At 45.4% G+C, this 21,276-nt stretch overlaps 1 protein-coding gene across 1 annotated transcript in view; it reads right to left on the bottom strand.

Annotated features, from left to right (window-relative positions):
- Positions 1-21,276, bottom strand: part of poc1a (POC1 centriolar protein A) — a 98,086-nt gene that overhangs the window by 19,894 nt on the left and 56,916 nt on the right. The window contains exon 10 of the mRNA XM_064967431.1: positions 10,653-10,913. Coding sequence (XP_064823503.1) covers positions 10,653-10,913 — 261 coding nt within the window. The remainder of the gene's footprint in view (positions 1-10,652; positions 10,914-21,276) is intronic.

Raw genomic sequence — 21,276 nt, 5'->3', positions numbered from 1 at the left:
AGCCTGCTAACGTTAGCCCCGACTAGCCTGCTAACGTTAGACCCGATTAGCCTGCTAACGTTAGACCCGACTAGCCTGCTAACGTTAGACCCGACTAGCCGGCTGACGTTAGCCCCGACTAGCCGGCTAACGTTAGCCCCGACTAGCCTGCTAACGTTAGCCCCGACTAGCCTGCTAACGTTAGCCCCGACTAGCCTGCTAACGTTAGCCCCGACTAGCCTGCTAACGTTAGCCCCGACTAGCCTGCCTGCCCTACCAACGTAATGTTAGCACTACATGAGTCAGCCAGCTGCAATCAACACTTAGCTTACATAACTAGCCAGTTATTAATGATTGTTAGCTATATGCAGTTTTCTTAACCAGCAAGCAAACCAGCCAGCTAACGTTAGCTTTTAGCTAACTAGCTATTAACCTGGCCAGCCTAGCCAACCATGGTCGCCAAGCTAGAGCCCAACTACTAGAGACCAGCAAGAACACAACGGATTTACAGATTGATGGCTATGGCCCATCCAATGGTAAAACTGTTATAATGCATGCAGGCTGAGTTAGCTACCAAAGCCATGGGGAGGCGGGCGCTTCACCACAGATTGAGAATCAGGAAAATCCCGCCAAAAAAGATTCCAGATGTCTGTCAGCTAGCGCGCTAGTACGAAGCGAAGGTGGAAAAAAAGGTACAAATCTCCTGTAGCCTACTTCACAGTGAACATGCCAAAAAGTTGATACACACAAAAAGGAGAACTGACGAGGTACTACACAATTTTTTTGTTTGTTTTGAGCCCACGGCAAGAAGGCACCAGAGCCTGCCATGCTAATGGGTTCCCACTAGATAACACAGCCACAAAGTCATGGCCACATCTGCTTCTTGTTTACATCACACTTCCCGTGATTGGTGGATTGAAGCTCACCACCGCCAACACTTGGGTCTGTGATGTGGCTAGCACACGAACTCGGTAGCACAGAGTAGATCCTCCATATGACGTTGCGAAATGGTGCTTTGTGGGTAGTTTAGAAGTTATCCGGAAATAAGTTAATAAATATGTAACAACCCACGAAACATAACTATGTTTGTACTTTTAGGTAATCAGATATAACTACAGCTAAGTTACTAAGACTTTGACCACACTGTTGTTACATTGGTGAGGGAAAACTCATGCTTCCTACCCTTTAAGTAAATCATGTGTTAAATGAGGTGAAAAGGAGACTGTTTCTATCAGTAACTATCAGGTATTCAAACCCTATCCTTTCCCCCCACCCATACATATTCCCCAGGGTGTTGCTGTAAAAAGACAATGTATTGAACGAAAGAACAAACTGATTTGATTGTTACGCAATGGGATTAAAAACAAGTTCTCAGCTAACTTATCTGGTAAAATCAGGGTAGAGGACCATTTAGTGGCAGTAAGTCCTCTGATTTCTAAACACAGTCGAGCTACAACAAAGACGAAAAACACTTTCACTCGATGTCTCAAGTGAAGAATTATTCAATAAAAAATAAAAATAAAGTTGTTTAAAAAAAATGTAATGAGTGAGAACGCTTTGAGAAGTAGTTGTGGACTTGTCTTTATCCTCTAACGTCTTACTTTAACAGCAGGACTTGTCTTTATCCTCTAGCGTCTTACTTTAAAAGCTACAAGCTACTACAAAAGAAAAAAAAAACTTTCAGTTAACGTCTCGATTTTATGAACCAAACAATTATCCTCCAAGAATGATCCTTCGACAATTTTAAAAAAATAACTTTTCTACGGCATAATGACAGCAGGTGGTGGAGGTGTCGTCATCCTCCAAATCACTCCTAACCTCAGTCAAACTAGAACAAAGACTAGGCCTGAATACATATATTATACATATATTATATTATACATATATTATATTATACATATATTATATTATACATGTATAACATTCAGCTGATGGTAAGAACCAGATAATTATCCCTCTCCAGTAAAACCCTTTGGAGGATCACATAATGACAGCAGAAATTGAAAAAGCTGCATTCTAACCTCATATAAACTATTTAAAAAAAATATATATCTGAGCAGCTAACCGATCGCTGCAGCTGTACATAATCTATTGGTAAATAGTCCACCCATTTTCACCTACCTTATCCCCACAGTTTTTATTTATTTACTTTTCTGCGCTTTTGCACACCAATATCTCTACCTGTACATGACCATTTATCAATCCAGTGTTAATCTGCAGTATTGTAATTATTCGCCTACCTCCTCATGCCTTTTGCACACATTGTATATAGACTCCCCTTTTTTCTTTTCCTACTGTGTTATTGACTTGTTAATTGTTTACTTCATGTGTAACTCTGTGTTGTCTGTTCACACTGCTATGCTTTATCTTGGCCAGGTCGCAGTTGTAAATGAGAACTTGTTCTCAACTAGCCTACCTGGTTAAATAAAGGTGAAATAAAATAAAATAAAAATTTATAATATATAATTTTTTTAATATTTATTTTACCTTCATTTTACTAGGCAAGTCAGTTAAGAACAAATTCTTATTTTCAATGACGTACATACACACACACACACACACACACAGTTGAAGTCGGAAGTTTACATACACTTAGGATGGAGTCATTAAAACTTGTTTTTCAACCACTCCACAAATGTCTTGTTAACAAACTATAGTTTTGGCAAGTCGGTTAGGACATCTACTTTGTGCATGACACAAGTAATTTTTCCAACAATTGTTGACAGACAGATTATTTCACTTATATTTCACTGTATCACAATTCCAGTGGGTCAGAAGTTTACATACACTAAGTTGACTGTGCCTTTTAAACAGCTTGGAAAATTGTAGACCTCCACATGTCTGGTTCATCTTTGGGAGCAATTTCCAAATGCCTGAAGGTACCACTTTCATCTGAACAAACAATAGTACGCAAGAATAAACACCCTGGGACCACGTAGCCATCATACCTCTCAGGAAGGAGACGCGTTCTGTCTCCTAGAGATGAACGTACTTTGGTGCGAAAAGTGCAAATCATCCCAGAACAACAGCAAAGGACCTTGTGAAGATGCTGGAGGAAACAGGTACAAAAGTATCAATATCCACAGTCAAACGAGTCCTATATCGACATAACCTGGAAGGCCGCCCAACAAGGAAGAAGCCACTGCTCCAAAACCGCCATTAAAAAAGCCAGACTACGGTTTGCAACTGCACACTAACTTTTTGGAGAAATGTCCTCTGGTCTGATGAAACAAAAAAATAACTGATTGGCCATAATGAGTTTGTAGGAAAAATGGGGAGGCTTGCAAGCCGAAGAACACCATCCCAACCGTGAAGAACAGGGGTGGCAGCATCATGTTGTGGGGGTGCTTTGCTGCAGGAGGGACTGGTGCACTTCACAAAATAAATGGCATCATGAGGTAGGAAAATTATGTGGATATATTGAAGCAACATCTCAAGTCATCAGTCAGGAAGTTAAAGCTTGGTTGCAAAATGGGTCTTCCAAATGGACAATGACCCCAAGCATACTTCCAAAGTTGTGGCAAAATGGCTTAAGGACAATAAAGTCAAGGTATTGGAGTTGCCATCACAAAGCCCTGACCTCAATCCTATAGAAAATGTGTGGGCAGAACTGAAAAGGCGTGTGTGAGCAAGGAGGCCTACAAACCTGACTCAGTTACACCAGCTCCAAAATTCACCCAACATATTGTGGGGAGCTTGTGGAAGGCTACCCAAAACGTTTGACCCAACTTAAACAATTTAAAGGCAATGCTACATAGTGCACTACTTTAGACCAGGGCCCTATTCCCTATATAGTGCACTACTTTAGACCAGGGCCATATTCCCTATATAGTGCACTACTTTAGACCAGGGCCCTATTCCCTATATAGTGCACTACTATAGACCAGGGCCCTATTCCCTATATAGTGCACTACTTTAGACCAGGGCCCTATTCCCTATATAGTGCACTACTTTAGACCAGGGCCATATTCCCTATATAGTGCACTACTTTAGACCAGGACCCTATTCCCTATATAGTGCACTACTTTAGACCAGGGCCCTATTCCCTATATAGTGCACTACTTTAGACCAGGGCCATATTCCCTATATCGTGCACTACTTTAGACCAGGGCCCTATTCCCTATATAGTGCACTACTTTAGACCAGGGCCCTATTCCCTATATAAGTGCACTTCTTTAGACCAGGGCCCTATTCCCTATATAGTGCACTACTTTAGACCAGGGCCATATTCCCTATATAGTGCACTACTTTAGACTAGGACACCATTTGGAATGCTCTCCCAGTCCTCTATTAAATATGTAAAAATGCCACATTACTCCGCTACCGTCATAGACCAGCACCCATAATAATATACACACTGTAACACTCATTATCTCTATCTCTCATTATCTCTCAGAGTGACTGAGTGAAGCTAGTACAGCAGATTCCAGTATTCAGGGTTCATATTGTTAATTATTCAACAGAGGTCGCGGAGCTTCTGGCTACAGCTTTACACTGCATCCCAAATGGTGCACTATTCCCTATGTGGGTGCTGGTCTAAAAGTAGTGCACTATGTATGGAATAGGGTGCCATTTGGTACACATGCCTTAGTGTAGTTTTAAAAGAGCTGTAACATCAGGGATTCCAATTCTCAGAACTCCTGTTCTGTTCTGGTCATTATTAATCATTATCCAAAGAGAAAGCAGGATTTAGTCGCTGTGATGTAGTCAGTGATCACAGAATATGGAGTTATCCCTTTTACTGAATATGCAACCGCAGCTGAAGGAGCAAACAGTATTCATTGATCTCCCTTGTAACACATTCTCTCTCTCTACAACCCAGACCACCCATACAACAACAAATTGCTTTGTTTTAACAACAACAAAAACATCTGAAATACTAGGTGTTTAATCTGGGAATGTGTTATGGTGGATTAGGAATTTAAATAAATAAAATGTATTTATTAGAATTTAAATAAAATTATCCACAGCCATTGTTGCAACCCCTATTACAGTCTGTTCAACCTCTCTTTCATATCGTCCGAGATCCCTACAGATTGGACAGTAGGGGTGGGCAGTACAAACGGGATTCTTCAATGAAGTGTTTGCTGTTATTCAACGAGAGAGGAGAGAGAGCTGGGCCCTACTGAGAGGACAGAGAGATGGGCCCTACTGAGAGGACAGAGAGATGGGCCCTACTGAGAGGACAGCGAGCTGGGCCCTACTGAGAGGACAGAGAGATGGGCCCTACTGAGAGGACAGAGAGCTGGGTCCTACTGAGAGGACAGAGAGCTGGGCCCTACTGAGAGGACAGAGAGCTGGGCCCTACTGAGAGGACAGAGAGCTGGGCCCTACTGAGAGGACAGAGAGCTGGGCCCTACTGAGAGGACAGAGAGCTGGGCCCTACTGAGAGGACAGAGAGCTGGGCCCTACTGAGAGGACAGAGAGCTGGGCCCTACTGAGAGGACAGAGAGCTGGGCCCTACTGAGAGGACAGAGAGCTGGGCCCTACTGAGAGGACAGAGAGCTGGGCCCTACTGAGAGGACAGAGAGCTGGGCCCTACTGAGAGGACAGAGAGCTGGGCCCTACTGAGAGGACAGAGAGCTGGGCCCTACTGAGAGGACAGAGAGCTGGGCCCTACTGAGAGGACAGAGAGCTGGGCCCTACTGAGAGGACAGAGTGCTGGGCCCAACTGAGAGGACAGAGATCAGCAGCTGGGTCCTACTGTCTGCAGGTCACTAATGGGTTTCATGCACATTTTTCCACTTGAGAAATACTGCAACAAACATCTTTGCGATATGCAAAATTGCGAGACTAAAGATCTCCTGTGTTATCAATTGATAAGACATCAGAAGAACGGATGACGAGAGAAATAAAAAATACTCAACCAACATGGTAGAGATAACACCTTAAATAAGCATCTTAAATAAGCATCTTAAATAAGCATGCCCCTTTCAAAAAATGTACAACTAAGAACAGATATAGCCCTTGGTTCACTCCAGACCTGACTGCCCTTGACCAGCACAAAAACATCCTGTGGCGGACTGCAATAGCATCGAATAGTCCCCGCGATATGCAACTGTTCAGGGAAGTCAGGAACCAATACACGCAGTCAGTCAGGAAAGCAAAGGCCAGACAAAAGTCTTGGGACACTGTAAAGTCCATGGAGAATAAGAGCACCTCCTCCCAGCTGCCCACTGCACTGAGGCTAGGTAACACGGTCACCACCGATAAATCCACGATAATCGAGAATATCAACAAGCATTTCTCAACGACTGGCCATGCTTTCCTCCTGGTTACTCCAACCTCGGCCAACAGCTCCCTCCCCCCGCAGCTACTCGCCCAAGCCTCCCCAGCTTCTCCTTTACCCAAATCCAGATAACAGATGTTCTGAAAGAACTGCAAAACCTGGACCCGTACAAATCAGCTGGGCTTGACAATCTGGACCCTCTCTTTCTGAAACTATCCGCCGCCATTGTCGCAACCCCTATTACCAGCCTGTTCAACCTCTCTTTCATATCATCTGAGATCCCCAAGGATTGGAAAGCTGCCGCGGTCATCCCCCTCTTCAAAGGGGGAGACACCCTGGACCCAAACTGTTACAGACCTATATCCATCCTGCCCTGCCTATCTAAGGTCTTCGAAAGCCAAGTCAACAAACAGGTCACTGACCATCTCGAATCCCACCGTACCTTCTCCGCTGTGCAATCTGGTTTCTGAGCTGGTCACGGGTGCACCTCAGCCACGCTCAAGGTACTAAACGATATCATAACCGCCATCGATAAAAGACCGTACTGTGCAGCCATCTTCATCGACCTTGCCAAGACTTTCGACTCTGTCAATCACCATATTCTTATCGGTAGACTGAGTAGCCTCGGTTTTTCAAATGACTGAGTTGGCTTTCTATTCTGCAACAAAGCCTCCTTCAGTCACTCCGCCAAACTTACCCTAGTAAAACTGACTATCCTACAGATCCTCGACTTCGGCGATGTCATCTACAAAATTGCCTCCAACACTCTACTCAGCAAACTGGATGCAGTTTATCACAGTGCCATCCGTTTTGTTACTAAAGCACCTTATACCACCCACCACTGCGACCTGTATGCTCTAGTCGGCGTGCCCTCGCTACATATTCATCGCCAGACCCACTGGCTCCAGGTCATCTACAAGTCCATGCTAGGTAAAGCTCCGCCTCAGTTCACTGGTCACGATGGCAACACCCATCCGTAGCATGCTCTCCAGCAGGTGTATCTCACTGATCATCCCTAAAGTCAACACCTCATTTGGCCGCCTTTCGTTCCAGTTCTCTGCTGCCTGTGACTGGAACGAATTGCAAAAATCGCTGAAGTTGGAGACTTATCTCCCTCACCAACTTCAAACATCTGCTATCTGAGCAGCTAAATGATCGCTGCAGCTGTACATAGTCTACTGGTAAATAGCCCACCCAATTTACCTACCTCATACCCATGCTGTATATTTATTTACTTTTCTGCTCTTTTGCACACCAGTATCTCTACTTGTACATGACCATCTGATCATTTATCACACCAGTGTTAATCTGCTAAATTGTCATTATTTGCCTACCTCCTCATGCCTTTTGCACACAATGCATATAGACTCTTTTTTCCCCCCTACTGTGTTATTGACTTGTTTATTGTTTACTCCATGTGTAACTCTGTGTTGTTGTCTGTTCACACTGCTATGCTTTATCTTGGCCAGGTCAAATCAAATCAAATTTTATTTGTCACATACACATGTTAGCAGATGTTAATGCGAGTGTAGCGAAATGCAGTTGTAAATGAGAACTTGTTCTCAACTAGCCTATTTGGTTAAATAAAGGTGAAATATATATATTTTTTTAAAACAATAAGTTATATTGAACTTGAGTATTCAAATACATATTTTTTTAACACAAGGCCAGAACATAATTTGGCAACAGTGCATTACAATGCCTAATTTACCATAACTATTACAGATAACACATCTGTAATATAAAATAGAATAAAATAGTTTTTTTTCCGAAATGAAAAAAGTTACCAGTGCGAAGTGACACACATCTTGCATCTGTAACAGTTATTCTGAAAGAGTGATCTTTTGAAACGGGCTTCAATTTGGCGAGTTTAAGGACACTTTTTTTCTCTCTCTCTAATAAACCAAAATCTGTCTTTTCGATATACATATAGCTGGTTGAGAGAGAGCCAAGAGCTGTCCCCGAGGCAAAGGGTGGCTATTTCAAACAATAAAATATATTTAGATTTTTGGTTACTACATGATTCCATATGTGTTATTTCATAGTTTTGATGTCTTCACTATTATTCTACAATGTAGAAAATAGTTTTTTAAAAATAAAGAAAAACCCTTGAATGAGTAGTGTCGAAACATTTGGTACTGTACAGACATTCAATTTAATTTATTTATTAATTTATTCTGCCTGTTTTTTGGAATGATCTAAATGGACAAATCCACAATGAACACTGAACGGTGATGAATTACGGCCACAACATCCGAGGGAACTTAGCGAGAGGAACTGTGTGATGCTTGGTTTCTTTTTGTTGTTGTGTAAATGCACATGTAGGACTATGGAACACTAGAGTCAATAGGAAATTAACATTGTCTTCAAGACACATTTAAAAAAAACATATATATACATATACATTGAAAGCACACTCCACCAAATAGTTTTACAGTATTTTAGATTATAATTTTTTGTAAATCACGGCCGGTACATTGTTTGCTGCCTCCAGCCATTTGGTGATGATGCCCTGTTTGTTTCAACAGCTGGGTTTCCTTCCAATCTACGACAGATTTTCACGTGAATATTCTACAATCCGCATGAGATGTTTCCATCCAATTGACTTGTCGATTTAAAGGGTTGACGACGGAGTTTCATCCCTACGTCCGACATCATTCATAATGTGATGTAACGAGGGTAGAAAGCAGAGATGTTTCATCATTCATAATGTGATGTAACGAGGGGAGAAACACAAGCAGAGATGTTTTATCATTCATAATGTGATGTAACGAGGGTAGAAAGCAGAGATGTTTTATCATTCATAATGTGATGTAACGAGGGTAGAAAGCAGAGATGTTTCATCATTCATAATGTGATGTAACGAGGGTAGAAAGCAGAGATGTTTCATCATTCATAATGTGATGTAACGAGGGTAGAAAGCAGAGATGTTTCATCATTCATAATGTGATGTAACGAGGGTAGAAAGCAGAGATGTTTCATCATTCATAATGTGATGTAACGAGGGTAGAAAGCAGAGATGTTTTATCATTCATAATGTGATGTAACGAGGGTAGAAAGCAGAGATGTTTTATCAATCATAATGTGATGTAACGAGGGTAGAAAGCAGAGATGTTTTATCAATCATAATGTGATGTAACGAGGGGAGAAAGCAGAGATGTTTTATCAATCATAATGTGATGTAACGAGGGTAGAAAGCAGAGATGTTTTATCAATCATAATGTGATGTAACGAGGGGAGAAAGCAGAGATGTTTTATCAATCATAATGTGATGTAACGAGGGTAGAAAGCAGAGATGTTTTATCAATCATAATGTGATGTAACGAGGGGAGAAAGCAGAGATGTTTTATCAATCATAATGTGATGTAACGAGGGGAGAAAGCAGAGATGTTTTATCAATCATAATGTGATGTAACGAGGGTAGAAAGCAGAGATGTTTTATCCTACAAATACCCTGTGCTTTATCATTTGGCCATAGGGGCATATAGACATAGGTGCAAAATGCAATCTTGTTAATTTATTATATTAGATATTAAAATGGACAGACTAGCTCAAATTATGACTATTCATTGAAATTGAAAAAATTACCCAATGGATCATGATATTTTAATTAATACAATTAAAATAAATACAATTTTAAAAAGTAGGTGGTGAAATTGTATTGTTTATTTGGTACATGGGGAAATTTAACTGCAACATGTATTTCTGATGTGCACTACGTCAAGCACAACCTTTTAAATCAACAAGTCAATTTGGATGGAAAACACACATCTCAAACAGGGCATCATCACCAAATGGCTGAATGCAGCAAACAATGTACCGGCCGTGATTTACAACCTGATAACAATATGTCAGAATAGCAATAAATTCTGTGGTGAATTATATTAACCATGCACCTCTTCTTACTCGACGTCATGGAAAACCTCTCATTTCTCTGACATATATCAATTCTCAGTTTGTTTCATATATAGCTCGGTAGTTTCCACTTTAAGAGATATTAATAATGTATGGAGTTGGCAGTAAGGCAACCTCACCAGACTCCACAGAGGAGAGAGAATCACAGAGGTCATAGTGAGGGAGGGAGAGAGAGGAGGAGGGAGGGGAGTAGGGAGAGGGCAGAGAGAGAGAGAAGGAGGGGAGGGGGGCAGAGAGAGAGAGGGAGAGGGCAGAGAGAGAGAGGAGGGAGGGGGCAGAGAGGGAAGGACGGAGGGGATCAGAGAGACAGAGAGAGAGAGAGAGAGAGAGAGAGAGAGAGGGAGAGAGGGGATCAGAGAAAGAGAAGGAGAGGGGCAGAGAGAGAGAGGAGAGAGGGGATCAGAGAAAGAGAAGGAGAGGGGCAGAGAGGGAGGGGGCAGAGAGAGAGAGAGAGACTGAGAGACAGAGACAGAGAGCACACATTGCTTCAGCATCAATAACACACTAATAAAACAGAGAGATGTGTTACCTGTGTGAGAACATCTAGTTGAGCCACTATGTGTTCCAGGGTGCTGGCCAGACCAGCAGGCACCATGCCTTCTCTCTGGGTCTGTGTCTGGGGCTGAGGCTCGGTGCGTGTCAGCTCGACAGTGGGGGGCCTGGCTCTGGGGGCCCTGGAGGTCTGGGTGGGTCTGGAAGACAGGCTCCGGGTGACGCTGCCACTCCTACTCCTCACCTCCGTACGTAAGCCCCGCCCCTGGCCGTTACACAGCTCTGACTCAGACGACTCCTTGAAAGGACAAGAAAAAAACATATCAACGTGTCCAATAACTATCTATGGCCGGAGGTTTTACCATTTGTAAACTAACCAGTAAACTATGGGTCCTGAATATGACTAAGGACCAGACCATCTCTTTCGCTACTATCCCTCAGAATAATTTCCCCTCAACTCCTGTTCAACATCTGGTAGACAGGTGGCCCTGCAACAAGGCCATCTTCTCTCTCCCTCCAAGGTGTGTAAATATTGACTTGTGTGGTCAGGGAGAAGTGATGCTCCCTGTGCCTGTCCACGTACACCCACTTTGTGTTGAGAGAGAGAGACACGAGAGAGAGATGAGAGAGAGAGATGAGAGACACGAGAGAAAGGGAGAAATGAGAGAAAGACAAGAGAAAGAGAGGAGAGAGAGACAAGAGAGAGAGAGAGAAACGAGAGAGAGAAATGAGAGAGAGAAACGAGAGAAAACGAGAGAGAGAAACGAGAGAAAACGAGAGAGAGACGAGAGAGAGAGACGAGAGAGAGAGAAACGAGAGAGAGAGAAACGAGAGAGAGAGAGAAACGAGAGAAAACGAGAGAGACGAGAGAGAGACGAGAGAGAGAGAAACGAGAGAGAGAGAGAGAGAGAGAAACGAGAGAGACGAGAGAGAGAGAGAGAGACGAGAGAGAGAGAAACGAGAGAGAGAGAGAGAAACGAGAGAGAGAGAAACGAGAGAGAGAGAGAGAAACGAGAGAGAGAGAGAGAAACGAGAGAGAGAGAGAGACGAGCGAAAGAGAGGAGAGACGAGAGAGAAATGAGAGAGAGAAACGAGAGAAAACGAGAGAGAGAAACGAGAGAGAGAGAAACGAGAGAGAGAGAGACGAGCGAAAGAGAGGAGAGACGAGAGAGAAATGAGAGAGAAATGAGAGAGAAACGAGAGAAAACGAGAGAGAAATGAGAGAGAGAGAGAAACGAGAGAGAGAGAGACGAGCGAAAGAGAGGAGAGACGAGAGAGAGAGAAACGAGAGAGAGAGAGAGACGAGCGAAAGAGAGGAGAGACGAGGAGAGGAGAGTTTCAATTGTGTCGTATGTACAGGATTCTCATGGTACCGTTCAACCAAATGCTACTTACAGGCTCCTTCTGGACGAGGCAACAACAACAACAACAACAACAATAATAAAGATAAGAATACCAAAATAAAGTAAATGTCTCAGTAGAATATTATAAATATATGAGCATCAGTATAATACAGGAAGGCAAAGTTTATAGTCCAATATTTACACGTGTTTTTAGGGAAGAGTGGACTGGGTGGGTATTAAATTGTGCGGTATTCAGTAATCACAAGTCTGGTAGCTGGTGTGTTTGTAGCATGAATATACAGCTCTGGAAAAAATGAAGAGACCACTGCAAAATTATCAGCTTCTCTGGTTTTTACTATTTATAGGTATGTGTTTGGGTAAAATTAACATTTATGTTTTAATCTATAAACATTTCGCCCAAATTACAAATATATATATATTGTCATTTAGAGCATTTATTTGGTCAAAATAACAATCTTGTCGGTCTCTCTAGGTCTTGTAGGCCTCTCCGGGTCTTGTAGGCCTCCCCGGGTCTTGTAGGCCTCCCCGGGTCTTGTAGGCCTCCCCGGGTCTTGTAGGCCTCCCCGGGTCTTGTAGGCCTCCCCGGGTCTTGTAGGCCTCTCCGGGTCTTGTAGGCCTCTCCGGGTCTTGTAGGCCTCTCCGGGTCTTGTAGGCCTCTCCGGGTCTTGTAGGCCTCTCCCGGTCTTGTAGGCCTCTCCCGGTCTTGTAGGCCTCTCCGGGTCTTGTAGGCCTCTCCGGGTCTTGTAGGTCTCTCCGGGTCTTGTAGGCCTCTCCGGGTCTTGTAGGCCTCTCCGGGTCTTGTAGGCCTCTCCGGGTCTTGTAGGCCTCTCCGGGTCTTGTAGGTCTCTCCGGGTCTTGTAGGCCTCTCCAGGTCTTGTAGGCCTCTCCAGGTCTTGTAGGCCTCTCCAGGTCTCGCACCCACTGTGAAATTTGGTGGAGGATTGGTGATGACCTGAGGGTGCTTCAGCACGGCTGGAATCGGGCAGATTTGTCCTGGAAGAAAACATGCTTCCTTCTGCTCTGACAATGTTCCCCAACTCTGAGGATTGTGTTTTCCAGCAGGACAATGCTCCATGCCACAAAGCCAGGTCAATCAAGGTGTGGATGGAGGACCACCAGATCAAGACCCTGTCATGGCCAGCCCAATCTCGAGACCTGAACCCCATTGAAAACCTCTGGAATGGGATCAAGAGGAAGATGCGTGGTCACAAGCCATCAAACAAAGCCGAGTTAGTTGAATTTTTTGCACCAGGACTGGCATGAAGTCAACCAACATCAAGACTGATGGAGAGCATGCCAAGACGCATGTAAGCTGTCATTGAAAATCAGGGTTATTCCAACAAATATTGATTTCTGAACTCCTCCTAAGTTAAATAATTTGTATTGTGTTTTAAAAATGAATATGAACTTATTGTCTTTGCATTATTTGATGTCTGACAACAATGCATCTTTAACGTTATATTGACCAGTTGTCATTTTCTGTAAATAAATGCACTAAATTACAATATTTTTATTTGGAATTTGGGAAAAAATGTTGTCACTAGTTTATAGATTAAAACATAAAATGTTAATTTTACCCAAACACATACTTATAAATAGTAAAACCAGATAAACTGATCAGTAATTTTTTCCAGAGCTGTCTGTGTGTACGTGTTCTAAGGTCGGAGAATCAGAGCATGTGGTCAGTCCTGTTAGAATCAGAGCAGGTGGTCAGTCCTGTTAGAAACAGAGCAGGTGGTCAGTCCTGTTAGAATCAGAGCAGGTGGTCAGTCCTGTTAGAATCAGAGCAGGTGGTCAGTCCTGTTAGAATCAGAGCAGGTGGTCAGTCCTGTTAGAATCAGAGCAGGTGGTCAGTCCTGTTAGAATCAGAGCAGGTGGTCAGTCCTGTTAGAATCAGAGCAGGTGGTCAGTCCTGTTAGAATCAGAGCAGGTGGTCAGTCCTGTTAGAATCAGAGCAGGTGGTCAGTCCTGTTAGAATCAGAGCAGGTGGTCAGTCCAGTTAGAATCAGAGCAGGTGGTCAGTCCTGTTAGAATCAGAGCAGGTGGTCAGTCCTGTTAGAATCAGAGCAGGTGGTCAGTCCTGTTAGAATCAGAGCAGGTGGTCAGTCCTGTTAGAATCAGAGCAGGTGGTCAGTCCTGTTAGAATCAGAGCAGGTGGTCAGTCCTGTTAGAAACAGAGCAGGTGGTCAGTCCTGTTAGAATCAGAGCAGGTGGTCAGTCCTGTTAGAATCAGAGCAGGTGGTCAGTCCTGTTAGAATCAGAGCAGGTGGTTAGTCCTGTTAGAAACAGAGCAGGTGGTCAGTCCTGTTAGAATCAGAGCAGGTGGTCAGTCCTGTTAGAATCAGAGCAGGTGGTCAGTCCTGTTAGAATCAGAGCAGGTGGTCAGTCCTGTTAGAATCAGAGCAGGTGGTCAGTCCTGTTAGAATCAGAGCAGGTGGTCAGTCCTGTTAGAATCAGAGCAGGTGGTCAGTCCTGTTAGAATCAGAGCAGGTGGTCAGTCCAGTTAGAATCAGAGCAGGTGGTCAGTCCTGTTAGAATCAGAGCAGGTGGTCAGTCCTGTTAGAAACAGAGCAGGTGGTCAGTCCTGTTAGAATCAGAGCAGGTGGTCAGTCCTGTTAGAATCAGAGCAGGTGGTCAGTCCTGTTAGAATCAGAGCAGGTGGTCAGTCCTGTTAGAATCAGAGCAGGTGGTCAGTCCTGTTAGAATCAGAGCAGGTGGTCAGTCCTGTTAGAATCAGAGCAGGTGGTCAGTCCTGTTAGAATCAGAGCAGGTGGTCAGTCCTGTTAGAATCAGAGCAGGTGGTCAGTCCTGTTAGAATCAGAGCAGGTGGTCAGTCCTGTTAGAATCAGAGCAGGTGGTCAGTCCTGTTAGAATCAGAGCAGGTGGTCAGTCCAGTTAGAATCAGAGCAGGTGGTCAGTCCTGTTAGAATCAGAGCAGGTGGTCAGTCCTGTTAGAAACAGAGCAGGTGGTCAGTCCTGTTAGAATCAGAGCAGGTGGTCAGTCCTGTTAGAATCAGAGCAGGTGGTCAGTCCTGTTAGAATCAGAGCAGGTGGTCAGTCCTGTTAGAAACAGAGCAGGTGGTCAGTCCTGTTAGAATCAGAGCAGGTGGTCAGTCCTGTTAGAATCAGAGCAGGTGGTCAGTCCTGTTAGAATCAGAGCAGGTGGTCAGTCCTGTTAGAATCAGAGCAGGTGGTCAGTCCTGTTAGAATCAGAGCAGGTGGTCAGTCCTGTTAGAATCAGAGCAGGTGGTCAGTCCTGTTAGAATCAGAGCAGGTGGTCAGTCCTGTTAGAATCAGAGCAGGTGGTCAGTCCTGTTAGGGTTGGAAACAGAGCAGGTGGTCAGTCCTGTTAGAAACAGAGCAGGTGGTCAGTCCTGTTAGAATCAGAGCAGGTGGTCAGTCCTGTTAGAATCAGAGCAGGTGGTCAGTCCTGTTAGGGTTAGAATCAGAGCAGGTGGTCAGTCCTGTTAGAATCAGAGCAGGTGGTCAGTCCTGTTAGAATCAGAGCAGGTGGTCAGTCCTGTTAGAATCAGAGCAGGTGGTCAGTCCTGTTAGAATCAGAGCAGGTGGTCAGTCCTGTTAGAATCAGAGCAGGTGGTCAGTCCTGTTAGAATCAGAGCAGGTGGTCAGTCCTGTTAGGGTTGGAAACAGAGCAGGTGGTCAGTCCTGTTAGAAACAGAGCAGGTGGTCAGTCCTGTTAGAAACAGAGCAGGTGGTCAGTCCTGTTAGGGTTAGAATCAGAGCAGGTGGTCAGTCCTGTTAGAATCAGAGCAGGTGGTCAGTCCTGTTAGAATCAGAGCAGGTGGTCAGTCCTGTTAGAATCAGAGCAGGTGGTCAGTCCTGTTAGAATCAGAGCAGGTGGTCAGTCCTGTTAGAATCAGAGCAGGTGGTCAGTCCTGTTAGAATCAGAGCAGGTGGTCAGTCCTGTTAGAATCAGAGCAGGTGGTCAGTCCAGTTAGAATCAGAGCAGGTGGTCAGTCCTGTTAGAAACAGAGCAGGTGGTCAGTCCTGTTAGAAACAGAGCAGGTGGTCAGTCCTGTTGGGGTTAGAATCAGAGCAGGTGGTCAGTCCTGTTAGAATCAGAGCAGGTGGTCAGTCCTGTTAGAATCAGAGCAGGTGGTCAGTCCTGTTAGAATCAGAGCAGGTGGTCAGTCCTGTTAGAATCAGAGGAGGTGGTCAGTCCTGTTAGAATCAGAGCAGGTGGTCAGTCCTGTTAGAATCAGAGCAGGTGGTCAGTCCTGTTAGAATCAGAGCAGGTGGTCAGTCCAGTTAGAATCAGAGCAGGTGGTCAGTCCTGTTAGAAACAGAGCAGGTGGTCAGTCCTGTTAGAAACAGAGCAGGTGGTCAGTCCTGTTGGGGTTAGAATCAGAGCAGGTGGTCAGTCCTGTTAGAATCAGAGCAGGTGGTCAGTCCTGTTAGAATCAGAGCAGGTGGTCAGTCCAGTTAGAATCAGAGCAGGTGGTCAGTCCTGATAGAATCAGAGCAGGTGGTCAGTCCTGTTAGAATCAGAGCAGGTGGTCAGTCCTGATAGAATCAGAGCAGGTGGTCAGTCCTGTTAGAATCAGAGCAGGTGGTCAGTCCTGTTGGGGTTAGAATCAGAGCAGGTGGTCAGTCCTGTTAGAATCAGAGCAGGTGGTCAGTCCTGTTAGAATCAGAGCAGGTGGTCAGTCCTGTTAGAATCAGAGCAGGTGGTCAGTCCTGTTGGGGTTAGAATCAGAGCAGGTGGTCAGTCCTGTTAGAATCAGAGCAGGTGGTCAGTCCTGTTAGAATCAGAGCAGGTGGTCAGTCCTGTTAGAATCAGAGCAGGTGGTCAGTCCTGTTAGAATCAGAGCAGGTGGTCAGTCCTGTTAGAATCAGAGCAGGTGGTCAGTCCTGTTAGAATCAGAGGAGGTGGTCAGTCCTGTTAGAATCAGAGCAGGTGGTCAGTCCTGTTAGAATCAGAGCAGGTGGTCAGTCCTGTTAGAATCAGAGCAGGTGGTCAGTCCAGTTAGAATCAGAGCAGGTGGTCAGTCCTGTTAGAAACAGAGCAGGTGGTCAGTCCTGTTAGAAACAGAGCAGGTGGTCAGTCCTGTTGGGGTTAGAATCAGAGCAGGTGGTCAGTCCTGTTAGAATCAGAGCAGGTGGTCAGTCCTGTTAGAATCAGAGCAGGTGGTCAGTCCTGTTAGAATCAGAGCAGGTGGTCAGTCCTGTTAGAATCAGAGGAGGTGGTCAGTCCTGTTAGAATCAGAGCAGGTGGTCAGTCCTGTTAGAAACAGAGCAGGTGGTCAGTCCTGTTAGAAACAGAGCAGGTGGTCAGTCCTGTTAGAAACAGAGCAGGTGGTCAGTCCTGTTGGGGTTAGAATCAGAGCAGGTGGTCAGTCCTGTTAGAATCAGAGCAGGTGGTCAGTCCTGTTAGAATCAGAGCAGGTGGTCAGTCCTGTTAGAATCAGAGCAGGTGGTCAGTCCTGTTAGAATCAGAGCAGGTGGTCAGTCCTGTTAGAATCAGAGCAGGTGGTCAGTCCTGTTAGAATCAGAGCAGGTGGTCAGTCCTGTTAGAATCAGAGCAGGTGGTCAGTCCTGTTAGAATCAGAGCAGGTGGTCAGTCCTGTTAGAAACAGAGCAGGTGGTCAGTCCTGTTAGAATCAGAGGAGGTGGTCAGTCCTGTTAGAATCAGAGCAGGTGGTCAGTCCTGTTAGAATCAGAGCAGGTGGTCAGTCCTGTTAGAATCAGAGCAGGGGGTCAGTCCTGTTAGAATCAGAGCAGGCGGTCAGTCCTGCTAGAATCAGAGCAGGTGGTCAGTCCTGTTAGAAACAGAGCAGGTGGTCAGTCCTGTTAGAATCAGAGCAGGGGGTCAGTCCTGTTAGAATCAGAGCAGGCGGTCAGTCCTGCTAGAATCAGAGCAGGTGGTCAGTCCTGTTAGAATCAGAGCAGGTGGTCAGTCCTGTTAGAATCAGAGCAGGTGGTCAGTCCTGTTAGAATCAGAGCAGGTGGTCAGTCCTGTTAGAATCAGAGCAGGTGGTCAGTCCTGTTAGAATCAGAGCAGGTGGTCAGTCCTGTTAGAATCAGAGCAGGTTGTCAGTCCTGTTAGAATCAGAGCAGGTGGTCAGTCCTGTTAGAATCAGAGCAGGTGGTCAGTACTGTTAGAATCAGAGTAGGTGGTCAGTCCTGTTAGAATCAGAGCAGGTGGTCAGTCCTGTTAGAATCAGAGCAGGTGGTCAGTACTGTTGGAATCAGAGTAGGTGGTCAGTCCTGTTAGGGGTTAGAATCAGAGCAGGTGGTCAGTCCTGTTAGAATCAGAGCAGGTGGTCAGTCCTGTTAGGGGTTAGAATCAGAGCAGGTGGTCAGTCCTGTTAGAATCAGAGCAGGTGGTCAGTCCTGTTAGAATCAGAGCAGGTGGTCAGTCCAGTTAGAATCAGAGCAGGTGGTCAGTCCTGTTAGAATCAGAGCAGGTGGTCAGTCCTGTTAGAATCAGAGCAGGTGGTCAGTCCTGTTAGGGGTTAGAATCAGAGCAGGTGGTCAGTCCTGTTAGAATCAGAGCAGGTGGTCAGTCCTGTTAGAATCAGAGCAGGTGGTCAGTCCAGTTAGAATCAGAGCAGGTGGTCAGTCCTGTTAGAATCAGAGCAGGTGGTCAGTCCTGTTGGAATCAGAGCAGGTGGTCAGTCCTGTTGGAATCAGAGTAGGTGGTCAGTCCTGTTAGGGGTTAGAATCAGAGCAGGTGGTCAGTCCTGTTAGAATCAGAGCAGGTGGTCAGTCCTGTTAGAATCAGAGCAGGTGGTCAGTCCTGTTAGAATCAGAGCAGGTGGTCAGTCCTGTTAGGGGTTAGAATCAGAGCAGGTGGTCAGTCCTGTTAGAATCAGAGCAGGTGGTCAGTCCTGTTAGAATCAGAGCAGGTGGTCAGTCCAGTTAGAATCAGAGCAGGTGGTCAGTCCTGTTAGAATCAGAGCAGGTGGTCAGTCCTGTTGGAATCAGAGCAGGTGGTCAGTCCTGTTAGAATCAGAGCAGGTGGTCAGTCCTGTTAGAATCAGAGCAGGTGGTCAGTCCTGTTAGAATCAGAGCAGGTTGTCAGTCCTGTTAGAATCAGAGCAGGTGGTCAGTCCTGTTAGAATCAGAGCAGGTGGTCAGTCCTGTTAGAATCAGAGCAGGTGGTCAGTCCTGTTAGAATCAGAGCAGGTGGTCAGTCCTGTTAGAATCAGAGCAGGTGGTCAGTCCTGTTAGAATCAGAGCAGGTGGTCAGTCCAGTTAGAATCAGAGCAGGTGGTCAGTCCTGTTAGAATCAGAGCAGGTGGTCAGTCCTGTTAGAATCAGAGCAGGTGGTCAGTCCTGTTAGAATCAGAGCAGGTGGTCAGTCCTGTTGGAATCAGAGCAGGTGGTCAGTCCTGTTAGAAACAGAGCAGGTGGTCAGTCCTGTTAGAATCAGAGCAGGTGGTCAGTCCTGTTAGAATCAGAGCAGGTTGTCAGTCCAGTTAGAATCAGAGCAGGTGGTCAGTCCTGTTAGAATCAGAGCAGGTGGTCAGTCCTGTTAGAATCAGAGCAGGTGGTCAGTCCTGTTAGGGGTTAGAATCAGAGCAGGTGGTCAGTCCTGTTAGAATCAGAGCAGGTGGTCAGTCCTGTTAGAATCAGAGCAGGTGGTCAGTCCTGTTAGAATCAGAGCAGGTGGTCAGTCCTGTTAGAATCAGAGCAGGTGGTCAGTCCTGTAGTGTTCAGCAGTCTGATGGAAAACTGTCTCTAAGCCTGGTATTATCAGACCTCAAGCCCTGTAGAAGAGGAGAGACATTTTGAGCAGAAAACAGACCCTTGGATTTAAGGTTTAGAACCACAGCAACCATACAGTCAGTTCTGTTCTGCCCCCACTACGAATCTGTTCAAACCCAGCCATCATGAATGCCACACACACACACACACACACACACACACACACACACACACTAACCCTCCCTGTGTTGTTACACGGCCATTCAGTCTCTACCTAGTCATCAAGCTTAATCTCACTTCCCGTCTGCCAGAGAGACCAGAGGGGGGAGGGGTGTGTGTGTGTGTGTGTGTGTGTGTGTGTGTGTGTGTGTGTGTGTGTGTGTGTGTGTGTGTGTGTGTGTGTGTGTGTGTGTGTGTGTGTGTGTGCAGACATTTGACTTTGGGTAAAAAAAATTAAAAAAAACATTCTGTACTGATTTCTATTGGTTGTTTGGCACGACAATGATTTCTTTGGTTCTCTGGTGTGACAGGGAATGCCACAAGATGCATTTTTTAGTTTTTTAAATGACGCTCGGCCATTTTTAACACTACTTGGTAAATGACGCTCGGCCATTAGCAGTTCAAATCTTAACTTCCACAGACCCAAAACAGCCAGCCAGTGAAGCAGCCCGTGAAGCAGCCCGTGAAGCAGCCCGTGAAGCAGCCCGTGAAGCAGCCCGTGAAGCAGCCCGTGAAGCAGCCCGTGAAGCAGCCCGTGAAGCAGCCCGTGAAGCAGCCCGTGAAGCAGCCCGTGAAGCAGCCCGTGAAGCAGCCAGTGAAGCAGCCCGTGAAGCAGCCCGTGAAGCAGCCAGTGAAGCAGCCCGTGAAGCAGCCTGTGAAGCAGCTCGTGAAGCAGCCAGTGAAGCAGCTAGTGAAGCAGCCCGTGAAGCAGCCCGTGAAGCAGCCAGTGAAGCAGCCCGTGAAGCAGCCCGTGAAGCAGCCCGTGAAGCAGCCCGTGAAGCAGCCCGTGAAGCAGCCCGTGAAGCAGCCCGTGAAGCAGCCCGTGCACTAGACATGCATATATTTAACCTGCTATAAAAGGTACCGGCAACTGGCCAATCCAACTCTGTTACACTGGTATTATTACAGAGTCAATAATTACAGAGTTGTTCAGTGCAACACTTCACGTGTTATTAGAGAGTCAATAATTGAATAATAACAAATCCATCAAACCTCAGACTTGCTTTAGCCTAAATTAGATAAGGCATTCCACATATATGTTTTCCATTGTAGATATAGATACAGTGGGAAAGTATTCAGACCCCTTAACCTTTTCCACATTACAGCCTTATTGTAAAATGGATTTAAAAAATAATTCCCTCATCAATCTTCAAACAATAACCCGAAATGACAAAGCGAAAACAGGTCTTTAGAAATTTTAGCACAATTACTACAAATAAAAACTTTACTCCGGAGTTTGTTGAAGCACCTTTTGCAGCAATTACAGTCTTGAGTTTTCTTGGTGTGATGCTACAAGCTTGGCACACCTGTATTTGGCGAGTTTCTACCATTCTTCTCTGCAGATCCTCTCAAGCTCTGTCAGGTTGGATGGGGAGCGTCGCTGCACAGCTATTTTCAGGTCTCTCC

Source organism: Oncorhynchus masou, chromosome 6 (genome assembly GCF_036934945.1).
Source record: "Oncorhynchus masou masou isolate Uvic2021 chromosome 6, UVic_Omas_1.1, whole genome shotgun sequence".
Lineage (NCBI taxonomy): Eukaryota > Metazoa > Chordata > Actinopteri > Salmoniformes > Salmonidae > Oncorhynchus > Oncorhynchus masou.
Note: the sequence above shows the minus strand (reverse complement) of the source record. Positions and strands in the feature narration are given on the sequence as shown.